At 47.2% G+C, this 12,337-nt stretch overlaps 1 protein-coding gene across 1 annotated transcript in view; it reads left to right on the plus strand.

The window, feature by feature from the left end:
• Positions 1-12,337, plus strand: part of spidr (scaffold protein involved in DNA repair) — a 39,191-nt gene that overhangs the window by 26,738 nt on the left and 116 nt on the right. Inside the window, exons 11-20 of the mRNA XM_028975297.1 lie at positions 2,503-2,658; positions 7,335-7,422; positions 7,830-7,967; positions 8,385-8,444; positions 9,957-10,176; positions 10,253-10,384; positions 11,097-11,190; positions 11,331-11,448; positions 12,038-12,103; positions 12,181-12,305. Of these exons, the coding sequence (XP_028831130.1) occupies positions 2,503-2,658; positions 7,335-7,422; positions 7,830-7,967; positions 8,385-8,444; positions 9,957-10,176; positions 10,253-10,384; positions 11,097-11,190; positions 11,331-11,448; positions 12,038-12,103; positions 12,181-12,297 (1,189 nt within the window). The 3' untranslated portion in view covers positions 12,298-12,305. The remainder of the gene's footprint in view (positions 1-2,502; positions 2,659-7,334; positions 7,423-7,829; positions 7,968-8,384; positions 8,445-9,956; positions 10,177-10,252; positions 10,385-11,096; positions 11,191-11,330; positions 11,449-12,037; positions 12,104-12,180; positions 12,306-12,337) is intronic.

Genomic DNA, 12,337 nt, shown 5'->3' on the forward strand with positions numbered 1-12,337 from the left:
CCCAATGTAAACACTCACACTGCAGAATATGACCGCTTTCTTCTTTAAGAAGCTTTGTACTTATTCAGCAGTTTGTAGGCTGGGGGGGGGGGGGGTTGTCCTTTAATCATTCTAATTCAATCAAATGTGACTTCTTCTGGATTCGGATTCGAACTCATGTCATGTAACTGAAGATTTGCATGGTTATGCTTCAGATTATTTTCTGAGTGAAAACGCAGATGACGTGATGTTCAGCTAAAGATAAGATCCGCTGTCCAAGCCACCATAACTGAACTCTCCTGTCCAAAGGACAAATAAAGTCCAGAGGTTTGCTGTCGTGATTTATCGGCGTCCATATTTACGGCCCCTCGTGACCCTTTGCTCTGCTCCTGTTACCGTAAGGAGGGGGGTCCACAGGAGCGGAGCATTTGCTTTCAGCATGTCAGTAATTTGCACCATTTACCACTTTTTAAAATGTCTTCAGTACAACATTAAACTGTGTTTTCTTAGTTTTATTTTTCCCTTCATTTTAACAGGAAGTTATTGGAAACAGACTTTGGCGATTCTTTTAATCTTTCTGGACGCACAGAATGTTATATTTTTTAATGGTAAACTTGATGAGCAGATGAACTTTTGGTTTGTGTCCCATGGTTCCACCTCGGATCTAATCCGGACCGGCCCACGCGCCGCAGGCGAACCCCCCCGACATGCCGGACAAGATTACCCGACTAGTGAAAGTCTGAAGGAGGACCTTGTAAAAGTGTCAGAGGCCTCCTCGTACCGTTTGTCCGGCTGGCATTTGGGTTTCCACGGACGGGGAGAGGAATGCCGCCCTCTCTCTCTCGGTTAAGGGTCGCTGGTTGCCTCCTACGCGGGGCTGCAGTGGCTCAGGGCTGTTTTTGTTCTGCCTGCCTTTACACACCATGGGGTTGGGATCCCCATTCCTGGAGACGTGTGGAATGTGAAGGTCTTTAAAGATCATCTGTCAGCTGCTCATTAAGGCAACAAATCCAGGTAGAGCTGCTCCCGAGGCAACTAAAATGGTACATTTTTACATTTACAGCGTTTACCAGACGCCCTTATCCAGAGCGACTTACAATCAGTAGTAACAGGGACAGTCCCCCCCTGGAGACACTCAGGGTGAAGTGTCCCGCTCAGGGACACGATGGTAGTAAGTGGGGTTCGAACTTGGGTCTTCTGGTTCATAGTCAGTAGTTACAGGGACAGTCCCCCCCTGGGGACACTCAGGGTTAAGTGTCCTGCTCAGGGACACGATGGTAGTAAGTGGGGTTTGAACCTGGGCCTTCTGGTTCACAGAAAAAAAAGGCAAACATGCCTTTTTAATCCTACCAAAGAGTCTTGTATGTTGAATGTTCGCTAATTTGAACCATAAAGCACCATTTGCACTGGGGTCAGTAAACGGACCAACTTTTCCCACGTCATTCCTGATGTTTTCTCATCTTTGTTCAATCTTCAGCGCAAATGTTCTCCAGCTTGTTCCTTTTTCAGCCTCACGGTTTTCATTATGAACGATGCCATCCATCACGTTCTTCTCGACGTCAGGCCCTTGTGCTGCTCTACTGGACTGTAGTTGTTCCTCTTCCAGTGGTGGCCTGTGTAAGGTCAGCAAGGGCAATTTCAACACCCCGGTCACATGGCTTCTAGGAAACTCCAGGCACGACTTCATGTTGGCTCTCTTCTACGTGCTCTCCCAAGGAGAGAGCACGTTCCCCCTTTCAGCGTCATTGCTGCTCACACGTGTCCTCTAGCAGAATAACTTTTTAATTCCAGTTTTCCTTTTTATGTAATTCATGAAATGATGTATTCATCTTGCTGGTCCACTACATGTTTTACCAGCTCAAAGCCACCAATGCACAACCGGTTCTGTTGATCTGTTGTCCACTGCTAAAGTTCAGCAATGACACAGTTAGCCGCAAGGCAAAGTGTGTGAACCTCTTGGAATTTCATGACTTTTTCTGCATTTATTTGTTGTAAATTGTGATCCGACAAATATAATCTGCTAGAGTAATAACTTTCATGTCTTTATTGGGAAGAAGCAGAAATAACTCTCATTGCTGGTGGGAAATGGTATGTGCACTCTCGAGTTAATGGAGCTCATTGGAGGTGGGTGTGTGCAGACCTGGAGGCTTCTTAAGAAGATGCGTTTGGAGGTGTGGACCTGAGCGACTTTGACTTCTCCAATTTGCTCCACAGAAGAAGAATACGCTTATGAATCAGAATCAATCAGAAAACTTTATTAATCCCAAAGGAAATTGATTATGTGAGCTGTGAGGATCTACAGTCAGCAATATGAGTGTTTTTTTTGCTTGTTCTCAATAAAGACATCTGTTTTTATGTGTGATTTTCTTTATCGTTTAATGAAAAATTGATGCAGAAGGCCGGTTCACCTTATCTTTCTTACCATTGTATCTGTACTAGGTGTTTTTTTTTAGAAATCATTCGCCTGTCATCTGATGTGATTGTTCTGCTTCGGTCTTGTTTATGCAGTTTGCTGTTTTGCAGGGTGTGCGTGTTGGTGCAGGACAGCTGGGGCGTGTTCGGCGAGGTACGTCTGCAGCAGTCCGGCTCCGAGCCGCATCCGCAGCGCTTCCAGGCCTGGGAGGGGCGGAGCTGCGTCCTGCGGGACGTCACTGTGGTGCAGCGGGTCACGCGGGACAGGTGAACATTGCACCACATGCATGGACCCCAGTGAAACGTGCCCGGGCCGTTTTCATGCCTCATTGTCTGCCTTGTCTGCTCCCCCAGTCAGAAACTGGTTAAAGGCTCCGGGGGGGTTGTTTACATCGCTGTCACTCCACGATGTTGCGGTTAGATGTCAACTGATGTTGCCTTTAGTTTTGCTTGCTGCCGCTTTTTGTTTCAAGCAGAATTATTATTGTTGTTTCTGTGACCAGGGACGCACCGTATCAGATAAAGATCAGGTATCGTAATAGTGTCTCAATTTAGGAACTCTGTCCATCTGGTTAAATTGTAGGTTATTAAACACTCTAAAACCTATTGTTTTGCGCGCGTGATGAGCGATCTTTCACCGTACGCGGTGAGTTGTCTCTGCCGGACAACGTGGTCAAGTTGAACTTTGACCTCTGCGCGCTGTGACCGACTGAAGCACAGCCAATAAAAGCAAAGCAGGGAGGCGGGCTCTCAGACCCAGATTGAAGAGAGGTTGATGTGATCACTATATACCCACTGTTTGGTTTGTTAACTGAAATAATGAGGTATAATTATTATGTGGTGAGATCGTGTGGGTGGGGCACAGTGATGCTTTGAACACGCCTACTTAATGCTTTTAGGTGAGTAGTCCGAGTGACAGGTCACCCTTGTCGCACGTAAATATTTGCTGATCCTTTTTGCACTGAACAATAATTGATCTTCGAATGTTTGTTTGCAATTGGATTTATCATTTATATACTAAAAATCCTGATACATTTTAATTCCTGATATTTGTTTTGATTTGTAAATCCTAGTAATTTTTTACATGTTGTAACCCCAAGAAATTGGTGCACAAATATTTGTTAAATTATATTTTGTATAATAAGTGTACACATATGTTTGTGTAATATGTTATATTGTCATTCAAACAGTATTTAAGGGAATATTTAGGTCTCATGTTTCCTTAAATGTAAAAGAATATCTGTCTCCTCCCTATAATAAGACACTTTAGGGCTGTGCATAAAGTTCATATTGCAATATAAATGTAACCATAGACTGTATATATTGTGGTGTATAATTTGATAAGTAAATATAAATAATAAAAAAAGAAACTCTTTACTGATACATCAACATATAGCATGACCAGATAAATCAGTATCTGGGCAATTCTGCTGAAAGTGAACTTTCTGTCACACCTATAAGGCCAGAGATGTGACTGATCATATAAAATGTTTTACAACAAAAGTTTTGTCAGAAAATGTTCAAATGACACTATGCTTGTTCATATTTTATCATGGTTTCCCTCCAGGATTCAGCCATTTGATTTAGTGATTTATTTGTTTTTAAACCACGGAGCACCAAACTGTCAGGACCACCTGTCAATATCCAATCGGTACCACTTGCTCCGAACTGGCCGATTAGCGGGTTGGTGTGCCTGCACAGTTCACCAGGTTCCTCATCGGATGTTGCGGGTTAAAAATTGTAAAACCACCAAATCACACCTGACCCCGCCTAATCACCTGCATACCTGCACACTGGCCCCGCCTTCGTGTAATGACTTTGGCACTGTGCCTCACTGCTGTACTGTTATCCATCAAATGCCGTTATAGACTGGAGACCTGATCACGTGACCCTGGCCCACAGGCCTGCCATTAACCTTGTTTTATTGACTTGGTTGTGGGTAGGTGGGTAGGCAAGCTGCGGTGTGGCTTTGTGGGGTGCGGCCAGGTCCGTGGGTTTTCCGGCGTGTCACGACATGGCGGTTCTATCATGCTGCTGTCGTTTCCCACAAACAGGTGGACGTCCCACCGGACCAGACGGGGCTGTTGAACGGGTTCTGGGGGTGGGCGGACTCTGTGGAACCTGTTCTGAACAAAAGGCCCCTGAACACAGCATGCAGGTTAGCGGTGTATGCGGAACCCAGGAAGCTGAGATTATCCTGAAACCGTACACACCACGACGTTCAGAAATGTTCATGTGGTAATTAAATTATAACAGCGCTGCACATTAATCGTATTGAAAATGAGCTTTGATTTGAAACATCAAAACCTTACAGGCATCCAAGAATAATGATGCAATTTTTTTCTCACATCAGACAATCCGATGTACACTAATGTCACAGAGAAGTAATGTTCCCTTTTTGTAATAATAGAATTATGCTTGTTGTGTTGTGTGTGTTTTTTTTTTGTTTTTTTTTTCCAGCATTTCAGTGGCCTGCGCTCACTTTTTCACCCCTGACCCATCGATTTGAGCCGTAGCCAAATTAAAAAGAGTTTTAAAATCTCAGCTGTCACTCCAATGCAATTGTAGCACTTGTTACATTTTTGGCAATAATGTGACCATTTGTGATCATTTTTGCATCCAATCACCAACCAACTGCAACGCTTCACATGTTTGGAAGCCATGATGGTCGGTGGGGATAATGTTTTAGGGGAGGGGCGGGAAAAAGCATGAGAAAGAGGGGGGGGTAACCTTTCCCCTTATGATGTCATAAGGGGACAAATTCCAGATCCGACCGTCTGAGCTGCCACTCTTTGAACGGTGAAGCAGAACAACCAAAACACTCTTTACACCGACCGCACTGCAGGACCATAGACAGGCTGGGGGACCTTGTATTAATGTTAAATCATCTCACAAAGTCACATTATCATGACAGCGGACCTTTAATAATATGAGAACATCAGTAGGAAATGCACACATAAAGTGCAGGTGCATAAACCTCTAATTATTTCATTTTGTATTCTAAACTGAATTGCTTTTCACATTTTTTTTTTTGTGTGAAATAAACCCCAAATCCTGGAGCCTCTCTGAGCAGCACTTGCTGCTTACTGACATGTGGGTATTTTGTGGGTTTCCTCTCCGCACCTCTTCCTCTTTGGTCCCATGACTGCTGTCGGTCATCCGACGCCCCCAGTCACATTTTGCACGTTGGGCCGTTCGGAAGGTCACATGCCATTAGTCACAGTGGTTCTCAGCATTATTTTATCACCGTTTTATTTTTAATTCTGCTTCGTTCATGTCACCTTTTGTAGGACAACAGTTGGCTGACTTGACAAAAGTCTCCCATCAGCCTCCCCTGCCACGTTTCCAGCATCATCTCGTCCATATCAGTTCTCCTGTGGGGATTCTGTGTAACAAGCACAGAGATGTGAACAGCTCGTAGTGTGTGTGTGTGTGTGTGTGTGTGTGCGCCTGATAAGCAGGTTGGTTTGGTCGGGACTGGTGCCGTTTTACGGAGATTTGCGTTAGTAAAGCGGTTTATTTGTGGTACTGTGCAGTCGTCCTGGTTTCATGTATCATGTTATGAAGTATCATGTGGGGGTTTAGCGCCGTTGAAATGAATCTCATAATCGACGATTATCGTCTCATAATCGACGTGGACGATTGTGCGTGGATGCAGCGCAGAACGTAATGACTTCATAATGACGTTGCTTGGGGGATTCTGGTAACGGTACCGACTGTGGCGGCCTGATCTGAGTACAGCGCCACTCTGGGTCGCTGTTGCTGAACGCCGGTGTTCAGTCGGCGCTCACCTGACATGCCCGTGACAGACGTCTGTGTGAACGAGGCCACAACTCCCATCTCAGTTTAAAACATAATTTAAAACATAATGTGAAGTCATGTAGAAAAGCTGAGATGCGCTGTGGTTGATCTATAATGGGTGCATCGATAATCGAATCGTGAGACCAGTCAAGGTTTGTCGCCTCTAGCGAGGATACGAGTGTCAGTCAGTATCGGGGTCTTCACACTGGAGCATGCTGGTCTAGGTTAACATGCAATTTGCTTCATTAAAGCACGTCTTTGATACGATCGTGTTGTGATGGGCTGTGACTATGGAAACACTGAGTAACTGGGATCAAACAGGATTTTCTCTCTGGTTGCCACACATGACACTCACACACACAAATAAGTCCCTTACACGCACGTGCATTAGGACTCACACATGCACATGCATAGTGAAACACACACACATTCATATACGGTACAGGCCAAAAGTCTGGACACCTTCTCATTCAAGGTGTTTTCTTTATCTTCATGACCATTTACGTTGGTAGATTCTCACTGAAGGCACCAAAACTATGAATGAACACATGTGGAGTTCTGTACTTAACAAAAAAAGGTGAAATAAGTGAAAACATGTTTTATATTCTAGTTTCTTTGCTCTGATTCCTGCTTTGCACACTCTTGGCATTCTCTCGATGAGCTTCAAGAGGTGGTCACCTGAAATGCTTCTCCAACAGTCTTGAAGGAGTTCCCAGAGGTGTTTAGCACTTGTTGGTCCAGCTCACCCCAAACCATCTGGATTGGGTTCAGGTCCGGTGACTGTGGAGGTCAGGTCTCCACTTTTTGTTAAGTACAGAACTCCACATGTGTTCATTCATAGTTTTGATGCCTTCAGTGAGAATCTACCAACATAAATGGTCATGAAGATAAAGAAAACACGTTGAATGGGAAGGTGTTCAGACTTTTGGCCTGAACTGTTGTTGTACAAGCGTTGAAAGCAGCAGGTCTTTACTGTGGAAAGTATTTCCGTGTGTGGGGGGGGGCTCAGATGGTTTTCATCCATTTCTATTATATATATCAAGAATACTGACATGGATTTTGCATACACACACACACACACACACACACACTCACATACAACTATTCTGTTATATCATGGCCGGATCTTCTGTCTCCCGCAGGTGTGTCCATCTCTTCAGTTTGATTGACAGCCTCTGGCCTCCGGCGCTGCCCGTGACGGTGGAGTGTGGAGCAGCCACATGTGAGGAGGTGCGGTCGCTCCTCCACGTTCCTTCTTCAGCATCCATACATAACCTCTACAAATCGCTGCAGATTTGACCTTTGACCTGTCAGTTTAATTTTCTGATGTGCGTTGGACCTGAACATCATCTGAACTGTCATCATAAGAATTATTAGATTCCAAAAGGCAGCTGGTTGTACTTATGCTTGTCTGGTTATTAGCCCATCATTTACATTTACAGTATTTACCAGACAACCAGTAGTTACAGGGACAGTCCCCCCCTGGAGACACTCAGGGTTAAGTGTCCTGCTCAGGGACACGATGGTAGTAAGTGGGGTTTGAACCTGGCTCTTTTGGTTCACAGGCGAGTGTGTTACCCGCTAGGCTACTAACACCCATCAGAACTGAACGTGCACTTTTTTACCGCACAACACAGAGCCAGGTTAAAGTTCAGCCCCCAAGTTTCTGTTACCGGCTGTCGGGTCGCGAGGGGTCACTTCTGCTGTCCCAGGGTCACCCGCCGTCGCCCCTTTACCAGCCAGCCGTGCTGCAGAGCCTGGCCGAGATACTGCAGGTAAGCAGCTTTCGTTAACTCTTGTTATCTCTTGTCCTCGTGTTTTTTGTTCAGTTATTCGTTTATTTTGTGCTAAATGTTGTTCATATTTTAAAGATGATAAATGAACTGCCTGTTTTCCTTCTAGTTTTTCTGCATGTGTGTCTGCCTGCCTTTGGGAACCTTGAACTTGATCTTCATCCTGATGACTTGATGTTGTTTTTTTGTCCTCATTTTAATTCCACGGCATTTCACTTTAGTTTTTCTGTCCCGATCACACCGTTAACAGCATGTAGGGTTAGTAATGAACCGCACAGAAGTTAAGAAGTAAAACGATTACTTATTTCCTTTCTTTTTCTTCCAATGCTGAGTGTTCTTTGATGCTTTCTGCGCCGGGTTAAATCTTCTCTTAAATGCTCGGCCATTTTCTGTCCTCAGGCTGAGCGCAGAGGAGTGTGCTGTAGCTTCATCGCCGCCGTAGTCTTCGTGCAATTGCAGGTACTTTACCCAGCGACATGGCCACAACGCCCCGACCACGCCCCGTTCTGCTGCCGCTGCTGCACATGCTCTGGTTTTTATGTGGTGGAAATGTACAAAACGCGTTGAGTGGGTTTTACAGAGAATATGTATCTATGGCGGGATGGACTCATTTACATTTTGCATTTCCAGCATTTACCAGACGCCCTTATCCAGAGCAACTTACAATCAGTAGTTACAGGGACAGTCCCCCCCTGGAGACACTCAGGGTTAAGTGTCCTGCTCAGGGACACGATGGTAGTAAGTGGGGTTTGAACCTGGGTCTTCTGGTTCCTAGGCGAGTGTGTTTCCGGCTAGGCTACTACCTCCCACCCTACCATCCTTTATGACAGCTTTAGAATGGAACGTACATGAAGTGTGTGTGTGAGTTTGCTTTCTGCATTCCAGCGTTTAAACGGCCATTCTGCACTGTAAACATGCCGGAGTCGTTTGTACGGACCGTACCCACCCCACACGGGCATCCGTCTCGGAAGACCCCCATTCCGCCCGCGCCGCAGTTTTACTACGCACGTCGGATGATGTTCTTTACAGTCGCCTTTTAATGGACGGCCATTAAAAAATGCTGAGACCGAGCCTCCGCCGTGCGACGTGTACCGACGTGTCTCACCTCACTGACCGATCGCTGCTCCTCATTTTTTAATTAAAAAGACGCAGATTATAAATACATGTATTTAAAACTGAAAGAAAGAAATGCAAAAGCGCCGGTGTCACAGGGACACGGCGGCCACTTTTATCTGGGCCATCGAACCCAACTGTTAGAACTTTGAACTTTGAACAGATAAGTCGGCCAACAGTGTACACACGCGCGTGCTCGGAGGTCACGGTCCAGCCTGGATTCTTAAAGGAAAGGATTGGTCTGAAAGAACGTATTACGTACGAGTCTATGGTTTTTATTAGATTGTTAAAAGTGTCTCATCAATGATTTCAAGAAATGTTTTTCTCAAACTCATCGTTTGCTCAGCAACGCTAGAAGCACTTGTTGAGGCATTAATACAGAATTCATAAAGAAATATGCACATTATTGAATGAACCATTTTAGGTTTTTGTATGGAAATGATTCAGATTCAGTTGCTGATGGGGTGGTAGTGGCCTAGCGGGTAACACACTCACCAATGAACCAAAAGAGCCAGGTTCAAACCCCACTTACTACCATCGTGTCCCTGAGCAGGACACTTAACCCTGAGTGTCTCCAGGGGGGGACTGTCCCTGTAACTACTGAATGTAAGGGCGTCTGGTAAATGCTGTAGATGTAAGATGTTTTGTGTACTCTGATGTCATGTGACCTGCCAGTATACAATCCCAACTGTGGCAAAGAATCGTGGGTAACCAGAGTCTGAAATGGTCCGACGGGGTTGGAAAACTAGGGATTGTTAAAGTAAAGGGACATTATTTTGATTCCTTCTCCGGCATTGGTTTGTTCAGTCTGGCCTGGGCTCCGGTTCAGGTCCCTGTTAAAATCTCTCTCCACCTCAGGACTCGGACGCTGGGGACAGGGAGTCGTGGCTGTTTGTGACCGACGCCAGCCTGCAGGGGGCGTCGGGCGGGCGGGGCAGCTGCAGCAGATGCGTGGCCGTGTGTCTCCGTCCCTCCTGCTCGCTGCAGGACTCCGTCAGGCAGGCCATCGGCTCGTCCTCGCCCCCCTCCTCTTCCTCCGCCTGCTGGCTGAGGTTTAAGGACGCGGTCCTCCAGCAGGGTGAGGTGTTTATTTCCACAAAACACACATCGCGCCAACGTTTCTTCACACTTTAAGACCCGGTCCGCCGCCATAGGCGGCGTTGTGTGTTTGGAACAGACCGTGGTGTCCCCGGAGCCTGCGGGCCCGTCCGGCCCCCTTCCCCGGCCGCTCGTCCTGGACCCACTGAGCCCCGACACGCCGCCCAACACCCTCTGTTCCCTGAGCGGTGAGTCCGGCCCGTCAATCATTAATCCGGCCGCTCGGCGCCGGGCCCGGCAAAGTAACGCCGATGCTGGATTTTAGGTGGTGTTGCGATAACACCTGTTAGCTTCTGTGTGTGTGTGTGTGTGTGTGTGTGTGTGTGTGTGTGTGTGTGTGTGTGTGTGAGAGAAGTGTGAGATCGGAGATTAGCGCTGTGGGCTTCCTGCACCGATGCCGATACGTGATCAGGAGCTCCGTTATCTGCAGAAGGCACCGCAGCGTCCTGCTGCCGAGAGTCCATTTAAACATTCTACCGTCATCTAGAATCATGCGAAAAAATGGTATTAACATGCAAACAATGCACATTTGAAGAAAGCATTGTTATATGTGTTGTATATTTATTCACGAATACACTGTTCATGTAGTGTCAGTAAATATTATCTACACGCTGGATTCGTGCAGCCTTCCCTCCAAGTGTGATGTGGTGTGTGTGTGTGTGTGTGTGAGTGTGGTTTGTTAGTTCCTGTGTGAGTGTGTGTGTGTGTGTGTGTGTGAGAGAGAGATGAGTGATCCTGGATGTGGGAGCCGTGTGTGATAAGCCTGTGTGTGTGTGGGTGTGTCCGTGTGTTTGAGATATGGGAGATTGTGTATGTGTGTGTGTGTGTGTGTGTGTGTGTGTGTGTGTGTGTGATTTGTAGCTCCGCTTTGAGGCTCTGGTGGGTTTGTTGATGTGGTAGGTGTGGTGCTCGGGGTGGAGGAGGACTCTGCGTACTCTTGGCCTGTGTGCAGTGTGTGTGAGAGCGAGCGTCTGGAGATCGCACCAGATAAGACGTGAGCACCACACACACACACACACACACACTCACCCTCACCTATTTTTATCATTGCAATAACCAACCGTGTAAATTCTGTATTACGAGAGCCAGTTTTCTGGAAACATGGCCTGCGCGTGTGACATCTCCCCCGTGCAGGTCTGCGTTCGTCTGCACGGCGTGTGGAGTCGTGGTGGAGAAGCCCACCGTCAAGCTGCATCTGGAGGTGTTCCTGAGCTGCCCGACGCTCGGACCGCAGGCCACCGTTAAAGTGAAGGTGCGTTCGCATGTCCGTGGACGCCAGCTCTGGAAGAGGCGCGGTCATCGCTAGGTGCTCTCAGGGGGCGAAGCCGAGGAAAGGAAGGTGTAGGTCAGGGGTCATCAAGCCCGCCACTCCTTCACCCTTACACTGCAGCTCCCTGTGGCTCTGCCAAACAAATTATATTTTAATTGTATTGTACAGGGTGGGCCATTTATATGGATCCACCTTAATAAAATGGGAATGGTTGGTGATATTAACGTCCTGTTTGTGGCACATTAGATATGTGAGGGGGGCAAACTGTCCCTGTAACTACTGGTAGTAATTCCCTCTGGGTAAATGCTGTAAATGTAAATGTGTAATATTTAGTGTTTAATGACTTGCATATGTTGACTTTAAGAGGGTCAGAGTTAGCATAGCGCTGCTAAGTTAGCCTTGTCTTGTTCGTCACGACATCGGATTCTACACGCAAATATTCCTGCTAGTAACGAAATAGCGGCTCCGCTGTTGGAAGATCTAGTGGAACTCGGACAGAGAGGAGTCTAGATGATCGCGTTGGTGGCACTGGTGGTGCAGTGCCGGTTAAATTTCTCTCTCTGTTTGCCAGCTGCAGCAGGACACCATCCGCGGCCTCCTGAGCATCCCGGCGGGCGGCGGCGGTGGCGGCGGCGAGGTCAGTAGGCCGCTCGGGCGTCATGTTGTGTGGAAGTGTCGCCGCTGAATCGTGCCCCCCCCCCCTCCCGCCGACAGGGACGGTGCAGCGTGGAGCGCGTGCTGGGGACGGAGGTGGGGCCGACCGGCGCTTATGTACGCGTCGTCGCCCAGACCCCCGCTCTCTGCGTGGCTGTTGAAGAGATCCGCCTGTGAGGGGCCGGGTGAGGTGAGGTGTGTGTGTGTGTGTGTGTGT

Source organism: Denticeps clupeoides, chromosome 4 (assembly GCF_900700375.1).
Source record: "Denticeps clupeoides chromosome 4, fDenClu1.1, whole genome shotgun sequence".
In the NCBI taxonomy this organism is placed as follows: domain Eukaryota; kingdom Metazoa; phylum Chordata; class Actinopteri; order Clupeiformes; family Denticipitidae; genus Denticeps; species Denticeps clupeoides.